The 20,264-nt window shown below is 44.1% G+C and overlaps 1 protein-coding gene and 1 long non-coding RNA gene across 2 annotated transcripts in view; one reads left to right on the top strand and one right to left on the bottom strand.

The window, feature by feature from the left end:
- st8sia1 (ST8 alpha-N-acetyl-neuraminide alpha-2,8-sialyltransferase 1) overlaps nucleotides 1-20,002 on the bottom strand; it is a 32,198-nt gene extending 12,196 nt beyond the window's left edge. The window contains exons 1-2 of the mRNA XM_048268061.1: nucleotides 19,042-20,002; nucleotides 12,782-12,926 (exon numbers count right to left, since the gene is read on the bottom strand). Of these exons, the coding sequence (XP_048124018.1) occupies nucleotides 12,782-12,926; nucleotides 19,042-19,223 (327 nt within the window). The 5' untranslated portion in view covers nucleotides 19,224-20,002. The remainder of the gene's footprint in view (nucleotides 1-12,781; nucleotides 12,927-19,041) is intronic.
- Nucleotides 16,308-17,639, top strand: LOC125310546. Its single transcript, XR_007196315.1, has 3 exons — nucleotides 16,308-16,349; nucleotides 16,608-17,178; nucleotides 17,318-17,639. It is a non-coding gene; the product is annotated as an uncharacterized LOC125310546 (long non-coding RNA).
- Nucleotides 20,003-20,264: the final 262 nt, after the last annotated feature.

Raw genomic sequence — 20,264 nt, 5'->3', positions numbered from 1 at the left:
TCTGTTGTGTACCCCGTCGCTGCTGTCCACAGCTAGCTGGGCCAGTGTGGGCCTGCTAAGCGTGTCCGCACGCTGCTTCAGGCCACCCGTGTACTGTATTACACCACTGCTGTATCTCTTTACGGGCTGCTGCTTGCAGAGCCGGTGCGTTGAACAGCCAAGGTAAGTGCCTTAGTGTATTGTATTGTATTGTATTGTATTGCATTGTGTTTTTCTGTGGTAGGCTATGGCGGCACACTACTGCAGAGTCTGCAGGGCCACAATGGCCCCCAATGATGGGCATAGAGAGTGTCCCGCTTGCCTTGGGGCCGCCCACCTCCTGGAGGATGTCGACAGCCCCTGCAGCGCAGCCTGTGACCTTCCTAGGGAGGAACGGCTCCGCCGGGCTGACCAGGCATGTGGCCACGTGCGTGAGGGCAGACGGGGCAGGTGGCGCTCACCCGACCGACCGTCCCACTCACACAGGCATGGCCGTAAGCATACGCACAAGCGTAAACGGGACCAGCAACATGAGTCCCCTTCCAGGCATGGCCAGGTGGAGGTCCCTGGACCTGCTAAGCGCCCGGCTCCAGCTGCCGTGACCGAGGGTGATGGCACGGAGTCGCTTCAGATTCTCTCAGCTCTCCAGGCTCTGGCTAGGAGGATGGACTGGCTGGAGGGTCTCCAGGGCACGTCATCCTCTTCTCTCCCCCCTGGCCAGGAAGGCTCCTCGTCCAGGCCTGAGAGCCATGGTGCGGATGTTGATCTGGGTGATGTGGATGTGCTGTCGCTCCATGCCCCTCGTTCTACGATCGATGACGTAAGCGGGGACGGCCTCCTGGAGGAGCTACATTCAGACATGGTGGAGCCAACTGATGAATCCACTGTGCTGGGGGAGGTCCCCGTCGGCTCCTTGATGTCACGGGTGTTGAGTGCCTCCAAGATCCTGGGTCTTCAGGCCCCTATGCCAGACATGGCTTCCCTTGGGGGCATCTGGGAAGGCGTCTCGCACAGCAGCCCACCACCCTGTTTACCCGTGGCAGAGGATTACACGAAGGTGCTGCGGACGGCATGGGGTAAGTCACTACAGCACCCCCAATTTAATCCAGGTTGCCGTCAGCTGGCGAAGGCTGCCTATCCGGCTGACTCGGGGCTGGGGGATATGCCACCGGTCGAGCAGTCCGTTGCCGCCTGGACTTCCCTGGGGCCTGCCAATGCATCTCCCAATCCACGCTGCCCAGCGTAAGGAGTGTGCCAAGACGGATCGTCTCATCACGCACTGCTTTGACGCATCAGCACGGGCAGCCCGTATGGGCAACGCCCTGGCTATCACTCTGGCGGCTCTGCGAAAAACGATGAGCCCGGAGGACCATGATGCAAGGGCCCTGGTGGATGCCGCACTGTCAGCCCACTCCCAGCTGACGCGTGATGTGGGGAGTGCTATGGCCTCTGCGGTGCTGTGCCGTAGACAGGTGTGGCTTGCCCAAACCTCTCTCCCCGTCCCCATCAGGACAGACCTGTTAGGTCTCCCCGTGGTGCCTGGGCGTGTGTTCCATCCAGACTCCCAGGGGGTGCTGGACAGAGTGGTACAGGCTGGCGCTTCTAGGGAAACTGGTCAGCGTGTGTGCCACAGGCGGGCTCCGGTTCCCCACAGGGCAGCATCAGGTAAGTATGGGCGGTGGCAGCCCGCCCGAACACCACAGGTAAGTATCAACTATGCTGCCCCACGGGACCGGCGCTTTCGTGCACCAGACCAGAGCTCAGCCCCAACTCCCTGGCCCAGAGGACCGCGAAGACCTCGACGGGGCACAGGCAGAGGTGCAGGCCGCGGTGGCGGTCCTGCCAAGGGATCCGGGGCTGCCCGTCGATTGCCCTTCCCAGCTGTCCAGGACCTCCTGGGAAGGGGTTGAGCCAGACTCTTGGGTTGTGGCTACGGTGACTCACGGTTACCACCTACAGTTTCAACGGTGGCCCCCTACGTTTTCAGGGGTCAAGATGACGTCTGTGAAAGACCCCCTTTTAAATTCCGTGCTTGTCAAGGAGGTCCAGGAGTTGCTTCTGAAAGGGGCAGTCTCAGAAGTACCACCGCACGCACGGCACACTGGGTTTTATTCCAAATATTTTATTGTGCCCAAAAAAGACGGAGGTTACCGGCCGGTCCTCGACCTCAGGCCCTTGAACCAGTACCTCAAGGTGCTGCCATTCAAAATGGTCCACATTGGAATAGTGATTCGTTCCATCCAGGAAGGGGAGTGGTTTACGTTTCTGGATCTAAAAGACGCGTACTTCCAACTCCCTATCTGCCCAGCACACAGGTCCTTCCTCCACTTCGCCTTCCAGGGCAGGGTGTTCCAGTTTCAGGTCCTCCCATTTGGCCTTTCACTGGCCCCCAGTTACTCACGTGGTGGTAGCCGCGCTAGCCCCCCTCCAGGTCCGGGGCCTAAAGATTCTACCGTACATGGTCAACTGGCTAATTTGTGCCCCATTTCAGGTGCAGGTGGTGCACGACACCGACACAGTTCTGACCCAAATCCAGGCCTTGGGTTTCACGGTCAACTGGAAAAAGAGCAACTTGCAGCCCCGCCAGTAGGCGGATTTCCTTGGTGTCCTCCTTGACTCGGTCAGCATGACGGTGTCTCTCACTCCACGGAGGGCAGACAGCTTGACCGAGGCTCTGACAGGCTTTCGGCTGGGCAGACTGGTCACCACCCACAACGTCCAGAGGCTGTTGGGCTTAATGGCCGCGGCAGCTGCGGTACTGCCATTGGGCCTGCTGAAGGCACGCCCCCTGCAGTGTTGGTTCAATGCCTTTCAGCTCCACCCGAGGGACGACAGGCATGTGAAGTTGCGGGTGTCTCCTGCTTGCATCTGAGCCCTGCGTCCTTGGAGTGACAGGAGGTTCTTACTCCAGGGTGTTCCACTGGGGGGCCTTCCTCACAACAGGCAAGTCATCTCGACAGACACTTCTCTGACAGGCTGGGGAGCTGTCTGGGAAGGGCTGTCAGCGAGGGGTGTGTGGCCTCCCTCCTGGACGTCAGAGCACATCAACGTCCTCGAGCTGAAGGCCATCCATCTCGCCCTGCAGAGGTTCCTGCCAGGGTTGCGAAGCCAACATGTTCTGGTGAGGACAGACAGCACCTCGGCGGTGTATCATGTCAATCACCAAGGCGGCACGAGGTCCCGGCGGTGCCTCCAGGTGGCGGAGGAGTTGCTGTCATGGGCATGGCCGTGTCTGGCTTCAGTGAGGGCAGTACACATTCCAAGCGTGGAGAACAGGGCGGCCGACATTCTCTCCAGGACCGGGCCACTCCCAGGGGAATGGGAACCCAGAGGTGGTCAGCCAGGTCTGGGCTCAGTATGGGACTGCACGAGTGGACCTGTTTGCATCGGCGGAAACGACTCACTGCCCAGAGTGGTACTCTCTCGTGGGACAGGGAGGCAGTTTGGGCCTGGATGCTCTGTCACAAGACTGGCCGACAGGCTTGTTGTACGCTTTTCCTCCATCCCCTCTTGTACCTCAGGTCCTGCGGAGGATCAGGGAGGGCCAACACACAGTTCTGCTGGTTGCTCCCACGGTGGCCGGCGAGGCCTTGGTTCCCAGACCTTCTCCGGCTCCTGCAGGGTCAGCCATGGCAGTTACCCTGCCGGACGGATCTTCTGTCCCAAGCGGACGGGCAGATCTGGCATCCGAACCCAGGTGCCCTGCGCCTGTGGGTTTGGCCCCTGCAGAGTCCGTCATTGAACAGCTAGCTGAGTCTGTGCAGGAGACTCTGAACAACGCCAGGGCTCCTTCTACTAGATAGATAGATAGATAGATAGATAGATACTGTATTGATCCCCAGGGGAAATTCAAGGTCTCAGCAGCATGCATACAACACAAACACATTCTTTAACAGCAGAAAGAGTAATTAAAGTATATAATATAAAAACACAACTAAGCAGTAAGGACAGTAGAAGATAAAGAATATGCTAAATATACTAAAATACAAATTACAAAAATACAAATTATACTAACACTTAATCTAAATCAATTCTAAAAACAGTATCCACATAGTGGTGATTAATAAATCAGAGCTTTGCAATGACTGAGGCAGGGACTGAGCCTGTGATTCTCTGTGCATAGTAAGGTATGGTAAGGTGCTCTAAGGTGCTCTGTGTGAATGAGTGTCATGGTGGTAGTGCAATGGTGATAGTGGTCATGGTGCAAATGAGTAAGTCAACAGTACAACAATGCAGAAATAAAGTAAAGTAAAGTATATATATCTATATATTTAACTATTTAAGAAAATGTATAAGTGTGGCCACAGTTCGGCTGTGGCATGGAGGGGGGTGGGGGGGTTATGCATATGTGCTAATGTGCTAATATAGCACGCAAACAGTGAGGTATAAAGACAGTGGTACAAGTGGCTAGTGGACAGACAGTAGCAAATATGGAGGGGATGAAGAGGCAGACAGACTATGCAGAGAAGTCTATCTCTCCTCTTCCCTTAAGTGAGGCATTGAACAGTTCAATGGCCCTGGGAACAAATGACTTTCTCAGTCTGTCAGTTGTGCAAGGCAGTGAGTGAAGTCTCCAGCTGATCAGGCTCTTCTGTTTAACAATAGTGCTGTGGAGTGGGTGACACTCATTGTCCAAGATGTTAATCAGTTTGTTCAGGGTCCTTTTGCCAGATAGTGAAGTGATACACTCCAGTTCAGCTCCCACTACAGAGCCAGCTTTCCTTACCAGCCTGTCAATTCGCCCCACATCCTTCTTCCTTGTGCTTCCTCCCCAGCATACTACTGCATAGAAGAGGACGCTGGCAACAACAGACTGGTAGAACATCCTGAGGAGCTTACTGCACACATTGAAGGACCGCAGCCTCCTCAGGAAGTACAGCCTGCTCTGCCCTTTCTTGTAAAGTGCAGTCCTGTGTAGAAGATAAGTGATGGCATCGTCCACGCCCACTTTCTCCTGGTAAGCAAACTGTAACGGGTCTAGTGCATGGCGTACCTGGGGTCTGAGCATGCCTAAGACCAATCGCTCCATTGTCTTCATCACATGTGATGTAAGAGCGACAGGTCTGTAGTCATTAAGCTCACTAGGGTGTGGCTTCTTAGGGACAGGGGTGAGACATGATGTCTTCCACAGTGTTGGAACTTGTCCAAGGCGTGAGGCTCAAATTGAAGATGTGCTTCAGTGGTTCCCCAGTTCAGCAGCACAGGCCTTGAGTAGCCTTGGGCACAGTCTGTCAGGCCCAGCTGCTTTATTGCTGCGCAATTTCTTAAGTTGGACTGTTACTTGATCCTTTGTAATGGTGAGGGGTGTAGGGGGAGGGGAGGGGGAGGGGTGCATCTGGGATCTGTGTGTCTGATGGCTGTTGACTGAGGTCGTTGTCACCTCATTGTTTGTGATCGCCATGTGGGGGAGGGGTGCGAAATCCAGTGATGGTGGGGGTACGATAGCCTGTGATGATGGAGGTGAGTGTTGCGCTGGTATTGAGGGGGTGTGAGGGTGGGGGCTGGGGGATGGTGGACAGACCACTGCCATTGGAGCTGGAGCAGGGCAGTCAAACCTGTTGTAGAAGTGGTTCAACTGGTTCGCCCTGTCCAGGTCCCCCTCCACAGAGCTGCTGTTCTTCTTCAGGCCAGTGATAACCTTCATGCAGTGCCATGTCTCCTTCAAGTTGTTTTCCTGCAGCTTCTGTTCCACCTTCTTTCTGTAATCCTCCTTAGCTTCCTTAGCTACTAGAGCTTGCTATGCACTCAGGTGGAGGATCTTTTCGGATTGGTGTGCCAGCTTGGGTCTTGAGCCAGCGGTTTGCCCTGTGCCACAAGTTTTGCGCTTCTTGCAGTCCTATTTGGATCAAGGCAAGGCGGTCAGTACTGTGAAGGTTTATGCCTCGGCCATTTCAGCCTTTCACCAGGGTGCGGATAACAGACCCTTGGGTAGGCATCCACTGATTGGTCAGTTTTTAAAGGGGCCCGCCCGGTTTGCGTCCAGTTAGCACTGCGGGCACCAAACTGGGATTTGCCCACTGTTTTGATGTCGCTTACTGAAGGCCCATATGAGCCCATTTTAGATGCAGATCTGCGATATTTGTCTCTGAAAACTTGCTTTCTCCAGGCTCTTTGTTCGGCCAGGCGCGTCGGGGAGCTGTGCGCCCTCTCCGTCAGCGAAGACTGCCTGAGGTGGCAGGCAGGGGGCACTGGCGTGTCACTTTGGCCTAATCCAGCCTTCCTGCCTAAGGTTGTAAGTCGGCAGTCTATCAACCAGGTTCTGGAGCTGACCCAATTCCAGCCGTCTGTTGCGTCACAGGCAGAGCGCGACAAGTTGCTCACTCTGTGCCCAGTCAGGGCTTTGAGAGCTTACGCAGTCGTTGAGGAGGGAACACACTCAACTTTTTGTCTGTTATGGGGCGGCGAAGCAGGGACTACCACTTTCCAAACAGCGGCTGTCGCATTGGTTGGTTGAGGTTATTTCCCATGCCTACCGGGCTCTGGGAATACCAGTCCCTTCGGGTACAAGGGCTCACTCCACCAGGAGTATGGCTACGTGTTGGGCTGCCCGTAAGGGGGTACCAGCAAGCGATATCTGTGCAGCGGCTTCATGGGCGACGCCTTGCACTTTTACCAGGTTTTATAGGGTGGGCGCCTTTCGCCCAGCTCGGTTGGCGACGCTGCCCTCATGTCCGTGACCGAGCGAGGTTTTAATGGTTAGCTTGGAGCTCCTCGCGACTTTTTTGGTATGTGTCATCCCTTTTTTAGACCGTAGTGACGGTCAGAGTGAGGTCGAAACAGATCGTAAGTTACGCATGTAACTATGGATCTGTGAGACCGAGGGATAACCGTCACTATCTTTGTCGCTCGGACCATCCTGAGGCGCTCAAGGTAGGAGACTGAACCGGGAGCAATCTCCGCTATTTACAAGCTCGAGTCGTTCTGCTTCCAGAGGTCATGGGCATGACTTTGTTGACATATGGTCTCGGTGATAGGCAGAATGAAGGTGATCATTCCTTTTTTAGACCGTAGTGACGGTCATCCCTCGGTCTCACAGATCCATAGTTACATGCGTAACTTACGTTTTCTGAGTATCAAAACAGTTTTGCCGTTTTTGAGGAAATATTAAAGTCACAGGAAATACAGTATTTTGGACAGTGAAAACTGTACTGTAGGCGTACTGCATAGTAGCCTACTGTACTTTACTGCAGAATTGCAGTATTTTGGACATGAAGTACTGCACTCTATTGTAGTATAACTACATTGTAAAAACTGCAGTTATTTTTTGTAAAGGAGGTTATTTGGTAGTATTGGTAAATGCTGCAGATGCACAAATCTACATAAAACAGATATATTAATTTACTTTAAAGTGACTAGAGCTAGTTTACAGCATATCAATAAATTGCACTTAATAACACAAAACTATTTTGTATCCGATTACTCGATTAATCGATGAAGTAATTGATAGAATACTCGATTAAAAAAAGAATCGATAGCTGCAGCCCTATATTGGATTTTCTCTCTCTCACACACACATGCACACATGGAATGTGAAAAACACACTAGGGCCTTAGATCCTTTCAATACAGAATCATTTCTTGGAATATACCAGAATACATCCCTTGAATCCAACACATCTGCATCCGAAAAGAGTTCCATTCATCTCATACATTTATTTGGGATGAGTCATCACTGCATCTGGCACACATGGAATGTGAAAAACACATTAGGGCCTTAGATCCTTTCAATACAGAATCATTTCTTGGAATATACCAGAATACATCCCTTGAATCCAACACATCTGCATCCGAAAAGAGTTCCATTCATCTCATACATTTATTTGGGATGAGTCATCACTGCATCTGGCAGGGGGTGGAGGAGTGGCCATGACTCAATTTCAGTCCCAAAGGGAAATTAAGGGCCACATAAGGCTTTTTCATATTACACCAATGTCCCACAAGCTCTGCTCTTTAAGGTATTCAACAAGTCCAAAAATATAGTCTTTTCTGATTAAAGATTTTTTACAAACAAATGTGTGAATGGTGGATGGAATGGAGGGTTTTATTCACCAATTACATTATTTATCAGAAAAGGACTTACAGAAATACATTTTCTATTAGCATAAAAGGATAAATGGGATATTGTTCTTCTTTATAAATGATGCCCCTTATATGAAGTCATGCCCCTTCATGCTTACCAGTGGGAGTAACATCACAATATATTTAATCCATGGGGGGTGGGACAGGGGTGTCGCCAGCCTATTTTACCGGGGCTTCAGCCCGGGGTAAATTGAGCTCAGCCCGGGTAGCCAAAATTGTCATTTAACTTTTTTATTTAGTTGTGCGTTCTATCCCTCGTAGCCTGTTAGAACAAGGAATCCCGAACATTAAACTCTGACAAGGAGAAGCAGAACGGGCCGGGGCTAGGGGTGGCTGGAGAGTGGCAGAGGGTCACTTCGCGGTCTGGTCTGAGATCAGTGGATCTGTGCTCTCAACTAACATTACTGCTGTCAACTAGTCACTGGGTGGTTCAGCGTCATAGGTTGCAGTACGTTGAGAAAGCAGACGTGACATGGCCAGCAAAAAACAATTGAAACCAGGGGTGTTTCTAGACTTTAAGGACAACCTGGGCTTAGCCCGGCTGGACCAGATGTCAATTTAAAGATTAGCTGAGGATTTTTTTATATGTGGGTCAGTGATATATAAGGGTTGGTAAGATGAGAAAATTAAAAATATGTTTAAACCTTTAAAACAAAACATGCCTGAGATTTGCTAAAGTGTATACTTTGTATTTCTGTTGTATTCATATTATTTAATATGGCGTGTATACTATTTTTTAACAAAAGATAGAACTAACAGCCTGTTAAATTGTCAAATGGTGTAACCACAAAAATGACAAATATCTAATATGTCACACCTTCTAGAGTTCATGCAATTGCTCTCATGAAATTATTAGTTTATTTTGTAATATCCTATGAGAATATGTTTTATTATATTTATTTCTAAATTTAAATTATATTATAATATGGGTTTTTCATTGTACTGAGCAAGACCATATGCTATAAACATCTTGTTTTATGTCTATTCTTTGACCATTTGAGTAAAAATGGTTAACAACCATTATTACAGTGAAGTAGAGTTTTAAATCATTATCCATATTAACTTTTTTGTACATTATTAGTCTTTTAGACAAAATACTGGTTACACCAATTGACATAAATCGGTTACACCAATTGACCATAAAACGTTTATAGCAATAGGACAAGAAAAAATGACACAGAAAATAGGCATCAAGGTAAACTGAGTTGGATATTTTGATATGTATTCATGTCATTCATCATATTCCATATCAAATTTAATTTCATAACATCAATGAAGAAACTTGTGTTCTATTTAATTTCAGATCAGTTCTCATACAATTTCAGTCTATACCCATTATTTTCAAAGAGAGTGAGATAAAGGGCCCTATTTTCGCGATGCAAAACCTGGTGCAAAGCGTATTATTATTCTGATGCAAAGTTTTTTCCTATCTTACACTTCACTTTTATTAAATAATGCGCCCAGGGGTGTGGAAATTACCGACACAAGGTGTGGTCTGGCACATGATCTAAAAATCGCTATCTTACATCTAAAAAGCATTATGCCAAGTCTGGTCTATAGCGAAAGGCGCATATGAAACACAACTGAAGACTCACTGTCACGAGATGTAAGCAGCAATTCCTCTGCAGAATAAATTATTTATTCAGTCATTTGAACATTATAGGGGGAAGTTTTTGCTGGTAACCCATTGTCAGTCAATAGTGAAAGTAATTAACTGTGTATATATAAGTCATTAACTGTTTTGTCGTTGACTATGACACCACGGTGAAGTTAGTTTTACTTTGCCTATAGTTCAATTAATAGAAAGGTGCAGATGTGTGTAGCCTATACTCTGCTAGGTTTTACTAAAGAATGGCTTAGTGGAATACCTGTTCTATACGGTCTTGTGTACAAGCAGATTCCTTCAAATACACCGCTGACTATCAAAATACTGATGCGCTGTTTGATGTTGCCCTGCTTGCTGTTAAAGGGAATGACAGATGTCCTCCTCATTGGTTTAAAGGATGTTAACCCCAAAACACACCCATGACTGATTAAGAAACATAAGAGCCACCTTTTTGCGCCAGGCACCTGACGTTTGATAACAAAACCACACCAAATGTGGACAGGACAAACCCCTAAATGTATTTACGCTATTCGCTAGTGACCATGCATTTTAAATTGCTAAAATAGGGCCCAAAGTGTGTGTGAGAGAGAATAAGAGTGAGTGAAAGAGTGGGTATGATCATTTCTTAACAACCAACCAACAGCAGGATCTGCGTTCACTTGCATTCTGTGGTGAGACAAGTTTTCCTTGCTTGTAAGTGGCATCCATTGGGGGACAAGAGGTACATTTTATATATAATAAATATATCAATTTATATTATTTATTTATAATTTGAACATACTGTTTACATACATCATAATAAAATATTAAACAATAATTATGGAAGTTTAAATTTAAAATGAAAAGCTTTGACATTTAAAAAATCGCTTAAATTGCAATCTAATTAAACCCTTTTAAAGCTACTGTTCATGCTAAACAGTTAGTCACTATTTAAATTATAAAAATAATATAATTGGCACCTAAAATTACATACTCTTGGCCCTGAATCTGACCAAACTTAGCCTAGAAATCTAGACGCGCCCCTAGCGGCAGCAAATTACATTTGCTGCTAGGGCTAGTCTAGCAACTCTCCGTTGGCTTGTGAGCTCCAGAAATCGAAACTTAATCAGGCCATTGAAATCGTGTATAGAGTCGTTTGGTGGGCTTAACATAATGATTGATGGCAGAGTTGCAACGGTTTGGCTTGAATTCCCTGCTACTTGAAAACAAATATCCTATTGCGTCCTATTTAGTGCAGAGGGAATTTGAAAGACAACTGATTATCCCGCCCCTCGGACTGAGCACTGCGAACGGTGAGTGCCCAGACCCTACATTTTAATGTGGGTCTAGCTCACCAGGCTAGACCAAACTGGTCTCAAACAGAAAAGAGTCAAATGGTGTAACTGGTTACACCATTTGACATTTCTATTTAAAAGCAAAATTTGCAGGCATTATTATGGACAACTATGTACACACTTCACCTTTATGTAAATATCCAAACACAGTTTTTACATTAAATTGAATATTTTATGATTATTATGATTTATAAACATTTTCAAAAGGTCATACCATTGGACATGTAACCTTGCCTGGCCATGGCCTAAAAACACTGTTATGTTACTTTAAGAGAGTTGCTAACCTTGACTCATAGCAGTTGGGGTCTTGAAGGGTCCTTCTCTATGACATAGTTTCCTGTCACATGATCCTCTGGCATAATACATACAAAATTGGTCATTAAATGGTGGTTACACCACTTGACATTTTAAGTGGTTGATGTGACAGACACGATTCCCCATATTAATTAAAACATTCAGATCAATGGGGTTTCATTACTTGTATTAAATATAGAAAAGTTCTTCTGCAAGATCATTTTGGAGAGAATTTCACATTTTTTTCAGCAAGTGTAATTATTTGGTTCATGTTTTTGTGGTTACACCGTGTTGACAATTTTACCCAAATTCAGTTAATACTCTTTCAAAATTAAATAAATCCAAAACTTTAAGATTAGGGTTTGATGAAAATGATATTTGAAAATAATTTGTCAAATTACTTTCAAATTTTAACTATTTTAAATGTATGTAACCCATATGTCCACAAAAAAATTAGTGTCACGTCATTGACCCATATATATATATATATGTATTATTGAATTACTAAGTACATACAAGTGTGAGGTTGCATGTAATGTATCAATTCTGCACCTCCTTCTGTTGATCTCCCTTCTCTCTCCATCACCTGACTGCTCTATTGTTGTTTGATCTATGCCAGAGATCTACCAAAAATATAGTAAAATGTTTGATGTTAAAATGGGACTGCACACACACACACACACACAGAGAGAGAGAGAGAGAGAGAGAGCTCCTGCTGCTGGCTCCTCCTCCTCTGTTTGTAGCCCATCTTTGCTGTTACCCTCTACAAAATCATGGAATCAGATCAGTGTGTGGCAAACCAACAAAAACATACTACATTGCAGGATACAAAGAACTTTTGATATTGCAATTTTCAGCTCTAATTACAAATGCTTTGCTTGCATAGGGCATTTGCATACATTTCATGTCGTACTCCCATGCGGGCCGGATGCTATATACCACGGACATGTTTTGGGGGGCCACCCAAAATGAAGTGGCAGGCCATATCCGGCCCACGGGCCCTAGTTTGGGGACCACTGCCTTACAAGATATGAATGGCAAAATATTGCATAATGAATCATATGAGCCAATGAGAGGTTGGAGGAAGAAGACTCTAGGGACCCATGATGAATAAGTATTTTCTGAGTACACAAACATGGGGAGGAAAACCCTTGTATGATGTTCATTGACCTACATCATAAAACTACCAATAGGCTCCTACTGTAATTCCTGGGCTGCTTTTTGTTGCTAATCTGCCCCTCCCTTGAACTTGCAGGAATTTGTGAAAATGGAAGATTACAAAATCCTTAAGGTAATGTACTGTTATATAATGTTGACAATAAATCCAGTATGTCATTCATGTTAGAAGAACTACAGAAGGTGTGGTTAGCCTACAACCAATTGGGCAATTGATGGCCAATGCATGTCTGCAGTTCATAAAAACATAACAAATGGACATCAAGTACTTAAAGCAGTGTATCAGTGATTGTGTGATATTATGAAAGTGATACCTTAACAAAGAGTGGGTATGTGTCATTGTTGACTGTGCGAGAGTGGTACAATTCACCGTCATACCACAAGACCTTGCCAATAGGGGAATTCTCCTTCGTGAGTGCAAACATCTTCCCGGGGTCACAGCATTCTGTGATCAGTTTCCTGTATAAAAGAAACATCATGGCCTATTTATTATGATAATTATAGGACAATAATTATGAGATAACTAAAGAACTTCTAAAGATCAAGCATTCCTATTACTCGCGTATGAGAGAACAGATGTAATAAGTACTGGTCAAAGTGTACTGTAGTAGAAGGAGAAAGTGGTAGTAGAATAAATTAAAACACAAAACTCTACCTAATTCAGTCAATTCAACAAAACTTTCCCGGGCTACGCTATAGCCTATGTTAGACTTGGCACTGTAAGAGTGTAGCTTCATATTCACAGAGCACGCTAATATCGCCTAACATCAAAATTTATCAGAGAGCTATCAGACATATAGGTTCACAAACTGAGGAACCCTAGCAGGTGTTGCTTTGTGCTCGATCTTAATGAACTCTACCACATCAGGCTGTTCGTTCTGATATCTATCAAGACAAGAATGAGACAAACTGACTAATTGGATGACAGGCTAGATCTTAGCAAATTTGTGTGAAGTAACAAAGTACAAATACTTAATCACTGTACTTAAGTAGCCTTTTCAGGCATCCGTACTTTACTGGAGTTTCTAAAACTGATAGTTCCGGTCCTTGATTGTGATTGAATGTCCAGCATAAACATACACCTTGACCGCATTTCATTCTATATTACTGTGCTACCATAACTTCATACAAAAGTTAAAGTAGCTGCGTCTCGACGTTGCTAGCGCGTCGTTGTGCCTAACAACGCCCCTTAGCTGTTGTAGAATCAGTGTAACCTCTCGGGCCTTATTGCTTAAATTTATTTTTCTGCCAGCTTTTTACTTTCACACTCCTACATTTTAAAGGTGCCCTGCCACACAAAACCGTTTTTACTTGTATTTTTTTTATGTTAGGTTCATATGTTTGTGCTATGTCATGAAAATGAACAGCTACCTCCTCTGTCAGCTCTAGCCACTGAAAAGAAATAACTGGAGAAATTAGGCCATTTGCAAAAGCTCTTCAGTTTGACGTGGAATTGATTGAGCTCATTACTATTAATGAGCTTGCCCAGTTGAGACTGTGCCCACAAAATTCGTTTAGCTCTGTGACAGTTTTCGTAGGCCTATGCAAGGATGGCTGAATGTCAACGGGCTTGTGCGCTATGCACGAATAGAACTTCAACAATGCATTTTGCCTAAGAACCCAGACTTGAGGATCAAATGGCTTCAGCTTATTTTTTGGAACAGTGCCACAGGCTTTGCAAAAAGGTTGCTGTTGAAGCCTGGAGCAGGCTACCATCACAGCAGTCTACGACCAGTGCCCATAAGTAACGTTATTGTCAACTCAAGGAAGTGCTATGGTATACAGGTTTAATGCCCATTTGGACAATGCTAGCACTCGCTAGCCAAGCTAAGTTCATGTCATGAAGCTAAAATTAGTTGATAACTGCTGTCATGTTATGGACGAAACCTACTAGCTGTTAGCCAATCAAAGTCAAGCAGCTTAGCTCATTGAATATTAATGAGAACTGGCGCAAATTGAGCCTTCCTGCAGGCTTTCAATAACCCGCTAGAATGGCTTGAAACAAGGCAACCAAGGCATGTTTTCCACAAAAAATTTTACAGAGTCCATGGTAGAACTTTAGAAATTACCACAAAGTAATGAGATCCGTGTGGCAGGGCATTTTTAACAGAAAAATCTATACTTTTTACATTTTCAAAATAGCTTAGTTACTTTACTTTTAATGCATGTAAGGTAAGTTATTGAAAAGTTATAAGGCAAGTTATTTTTATTCATGTAATTGTGCTGATAAAAGTATTATAGTAAAACAATTTAATATAACTTTATTTCAATGTTACGGTAGCATGATCCAGAATAATTCTGACATGAGTGTGTGTGATGAGTTTTTTTGGTGTATTTGCTCACTTGCAATTTTACATGAACTAGTTTACTACTTAAAATTTCCACAACTTAACATCATATCGACTCAGGACTTTAGGCTACAGTCGCTACAAATACCGTACGTTCTAACTAGCTAATACATTAAATCAGCTAACATCAGGTACGTTGCCTTGTCTCGGCTACACTTAAGGTCCTTTCCGCTCGATGACGTCATTGTTGACGTGCTCTTGTGCTAGCCTATGCCAGTTCTGCTTTGCAGTGGACACAGATGGCTCTCTGTCATCTCGCCCACTTAATTCTGGAAGTGATGTGCGCGTCAGTAATAACAGTCCGTGTGAAGCAATAATCCCTGAGCTGAGTAGGCCACATAACGCAAGTGATTGGAATTAAACAAAGCTTTGAGGCAGAGAATTTTCCTTGATCATTTTTTGTAATAGAATTATTGGAATTACTCAAGTAATCGTTTCAGCCCTAATTTGTATTAAATACAGCAGACGGTGAGGGTTTCCGTGAACTATCGGGCTTTGGTGAACCAGGATATCGCATCCCATGCAAGGCACGCTGCTTGTGTACACGACAATGCTAGTAATAGGGAGGGAAAGTAATCTCATCGCCACCTACTGGTTGCGTTCCTAGAGTTTAACAGAGTGGATGGGATTTTTTTTTTTTTTAAATATATCTCGGTGCACATTGGGACCTTAATTTAATGCCTTCCATTTGCTATACACTGGGGTCACCTCTATTGCTTCTAGTATACCTTATTTTTAGGATCAGTTGAATTGTTTTGAGTTTTTTTTTGTAACATGGTGATAACGAACTACAGTTGCATGCGACGTCACCGGTTTGGGCGCTTAATCTCTAACTGATCAAAATAGGCAATTTGCTTGACTGGCTTAACATATTTTTGTAATAACGGAGCACGATGTAAACCGTGTGGTGATTACCTTTATGTCAGGATAACTTCTGTGAGCTGGCAGTAAGTCTTAAGTGTCAATGCTAACCAGGCTAATAAATAAACCATGCTACCGTGAGTAACGTCAACAAACAATTTAGATTTTTTTAAAGAAGGCAAAATAGGGCATGACATTTTCACAGTTACGAGATTATTACTGTATACACACACTGAAAAATATTTTTAGTGGATAATTTCGCTGATTTGGCTTCACAATATTTTTTTAAGAATAGGTCTATGGGACTTAACATTGCAGCTGCTCTTCGATAGGAACGCAATCACTTGGGGCGCTGGTTTTCACTTTCCCTCCCTATATAGTTGCATCAAACCATCACACACGAGTGAATTGGCAGTCGGTCTCCTGCTTTGCACATGTAGCAGTTAAATATTTTGTCTATTATTTTTTTACATTTTTGTGGTGAATTTCATCAATGCACATTATTATTGATTGTATATTTACATAGAAATTACTATTATTATTATTGCATGCTTAGTGCTGCGCAATGTTGCTAAGCAACCACTGTTTACAGCATTCCTCAGTTGCAATATGGATGCTGTAAGGGGTAAACCGCTATTCTTTTCCCCCGATAGAAACTGCATTACACAAATGTGTAAGAGAAATCAATAACTTTAGCGTTATCTTACTCTACCGTAATGTAATATAAACAATTATATTGTACATAAAGTTTTATCAGTCCACAATGAAATGAGTGAAAACAGTGTCATAACCTTATTGTATCTGTTATTAGTAATATTTGAAGCTTTGAAAATAGTGTTTACCGTCATTAACGTTTCATTGGAATTTGCCGTTACAGGGAGAGAGAATGCTGTGCGTGCGCGCATTCTAAACTTCCCATTTCTGTGTCCAGTAAACAGAGTTGCAGATACCCCCATCCTTCTGTGTGTGCACTTCATTCGTCTTGCCCTGTGCATTCAACTGGTCTTAACCACTTTGCTACACACTCACCTTGCAATTTGCAATCAACGATGGATTTGACTCTATACTTAGATAGAGTCATTGCTGCAGCTGGGAGATTAGTGAAACATTTCCATCACAGTACTCCCGCTACCAAATCTTTGGAGGCTAAGCAATAATAATTACGACTTCAAAATCACCGCCTAATACAGTCCTACAAAACCCAATGGAATTCGGTGTGTGACATGTTTGACCGGCTGTTGGAGCAAATATGGGCTGTTACGGCAGTCCTCTCGGATCGTTTAATGACCAATGACCAAGGCAGCTGATGGAGGACTCACTACCTGTGTTAAAGGCACTTTACAGTTTAGTGTGCCACTACGGTTATGTCTGCTGATAATGAAGTCTCCATCTCCAGCACATATCCCATCACATTCAGTCTAATAAATACACATATCACCTCAGAAGAAGGAGACTGTCCCAAAATAGCAGCATTCAAGTCCAAAGTGCAGTCTCGGCTAAATGTATGTGTGATTTGTTCCTATTAATAGTTTTGCACCTATTGTCTGATAATTTGATAAGTTAATAATTTGATAAGTCTGATAAAACACAGCCGATGAATCTAATATTCAACACCCTCCCCCCTTTTATGTGTATTTGCAGATCGATTTGGATGGCTTGCCATCAACACCAGCAATGATTGCAACGATGTTAGACCCTCGCCCTAAACATTTAGGATTCCTTTGACAAAAATGATTTCAAATACCAAACTACTGAAATTGGCCACAGCAGTGGATACGACTGCCAGTGCCACTGAAGTCAAACCTAGTCATGGGACCACCGGCGTATACGTGGAGACAGGTGTCAGTGCAGATGACGCACTGCCGCGGAGGAAAAGTGCAACTGCAAGTGCCATGGCTGTGCTATTGGGGGACAATTGCCCCACTCAACAAAATGGCGTATGCAGAAGTTGCATCACTACAAAAGCTTGTCATCCTTGTGGGGCTACATGCCTTTCATGCACCCCGGTCTTTCAGTGTCCCGGGAATAAAAACAAATTCTGACTGAACCTTTAGGAAAGAAAAGTGTGGATGAATGATTATATGTAGGCTAAGAAGGCTTTTTACTTTCAGACCCTGTACTAGGTACTAATACTTTCACTTGAGTAAAGAAGTTGAATTAGTACTTTTTGATTAATTAGCCTTAAGACAAGTCCCACCTTTTTTCATATCATGCACAATAGGCTACTTAGTCTAAAAAGAGTCTAGAGCCTAAACTTATATTTTCTAAAAGCCTATACTGTACATGTTCCACCTTCCTCCATACCATGCACAATACATAGTTCTGTATTTTATTTCTAATGTATTGTAGTTCTGTATTGTATTTCCATTGTATTAGAATGCATTGATTTTTAAGGTACACCTATGTTCAATATGAACATGTTTACAGTGCTGGCCAAAAGTATTGGCACCCATGCTAAAGTTGACTGAAAAGAGGAATATAAAATCTTTTGGAAATTGATCTTAATGCCTTAAGTGAAAAATGATAGCTGGTTTGATGCTCATTGAGCTCAATGCAAATCAAACCAGCTAATAGGCTAACTGAAATAACACCCATGCCAATCTCTAGGTATGGTGAAGGGTGTGATGATGTGGGGCTATTTTAATTCCAAAGGCCAAGGTAACTTTATCAGGATGCACAGTATTCTGGATCCATGAAATAAATGGCCTTTAAAAATACAAATCTGCCTGTCTCTATGGGAATTTAACATAGGGGTGCCAATACTTATGACCCCTGTATTTTAAGGAAGAACATTTATTTATTTATGATACATTATTCATTCACTAAGAAAATTGGTGTCCTTAAAGGTTAGATATTTCCTAATTTTTCACTTATGGCTTTAAGATCAATTTCCAAAAGATGATTTTATATTCCTCTTTTCAGTCAACTTAAGCATGGGTGCCAATACTTTTGGCCAGCACTGTATATTCAGCAAAGCCAGAAAAAGTTTGTTTTGTTGTTTGTGTGTGTGTGTGTGTGTGTGTCATTGTAGCCCGCTCTTACAATGGCTAATGTAACTCCACGAATGGTTCATATTAGTCAAATTTTAATTAGGCCTAGCCTATGCCTGTTGATTAAAAAGATTGTCTATTAGACTGCTTAAATGATGGGCGACAAGATCATAGTGTGTTTATTGTGCACACCAACTAGACTCTTATAGCCTACGTAATTAACCGTCAGTTGTCTACAAAAACTGCATTAAGGTGCCAATTAATGGTGAAGCCTGATAGTAGCCTAGATCATGTGTGCAGTAGCGCTAACATATTGTCTTGGTCGTGTGTTAGCACTATTCTGAAATACGCAAAATTACAGCGAAATTGTCCTACCTGTATATGTCTATCCCCGTCTGGTTTTTGGTCCACATTTTCCCTTGTCCAAGGACTTCTTCCACTATGTCTTTATCGCTTGGCAGTCTATAGACAGGGAAAATGTATAGCCAGCACAATACCAAAACACACAGAGCAGCCCACACCGACAGTTTGCTTCTGTGGCATTTCATAAACATCATTGCGTTTTCTCCTGCAGCCAAGCAAACAAATCTGTTCAGAAGAAGCGACGTTACGTTAAGCTGTAGGCTAACGTTAAATAAAAAATGCCATCACTGCTGTACAACAGAACACACTCAATGAGTAAGGTGTCCTTCGATATCCATCTTGTTGCCAATAACCGACACAGTTGCATATACTTTCTCCCCTGACATAGGCTTAATAGCTTCTAATTTTGTCAAACACTATTCGGTCTGCTCAAATGTCCTATTCATTCAGTTATTCTCGTGAATCCCGGTGTCGGCCATTTAGTTTAAAATCCTGGGTGCTTCGTCTGCCATCCTCCCTGGTACCCAACGCAGTCGCTGTCTCGACGAGTTTGTACAGTAATCCCATAAATCTCTACCCTATAGCTATGAAGGATCTTGATTACACAGATCTTCTGGACAACCCGCCAGTTTATCTGACAGTCACACAAATCTGCTAGCCTAGGGTACTTTAACTCACTACATCAGACCATGTAGTAGAATGGCATTTATCGTAGCGAAATCAATGGGCCACCCTTGTTCTATGAAAACAAAGCGCCGTTTCAGATCAGCCCGATTTAACACGAATTGCAGTACTGTGCTGGCCCCTCCTGGACGAGTAGGCGATGGACAGACTGGTTATCTTGGCCACGCAATTAGGCTAAGCGTTTTGTTTCATGAGGCCTCAAAATTAAACCTTCTTGAAATATAGCCTATTTTTTTTACAGTGAAATGCATTATTCTGTTATCGGAAGTCTTCTTCTTATTATTATTAGGCTATTATTATCCCGGTTATTCTTCTTCTTCTTTTTTATTATTATTATTCTGTGGAAATTGCAGTAAATCGCAAGAAACAATTTCTCACGTTGAGCACACAAACGCGTGTGTCCTTTATTTTGATAGGAAAAACACTGAAAAGTAAAATGGCGCTGTCCAGCAACAAAACAGGCATGGGGCCAAAGATTGTTAAGGCGGAGCAAGATATTTCATCAGGAGCCACTTCCGGGAACCCGGATCGCACGAGGGGGGTCAAAATCC

Source organism: Alosa alosa, chromosome 17 (genome assembly GCF_017589495.1).
Source record: "Alosa alosa isolate M-15738 ecotype Scorff River chromosome 17, AALO_Geno_1.1, whole genome shotgun sequence".
Classification (NCBI taxonomy): Eukaryota; Metazoa; Chordata; class Actinopteri; order Clupeiformes; family Clupeidae; genus Alosa; species Alosa alosa.
This window is presented reverse-complemented; position numbering and strand designations above follow the sequence as displayed.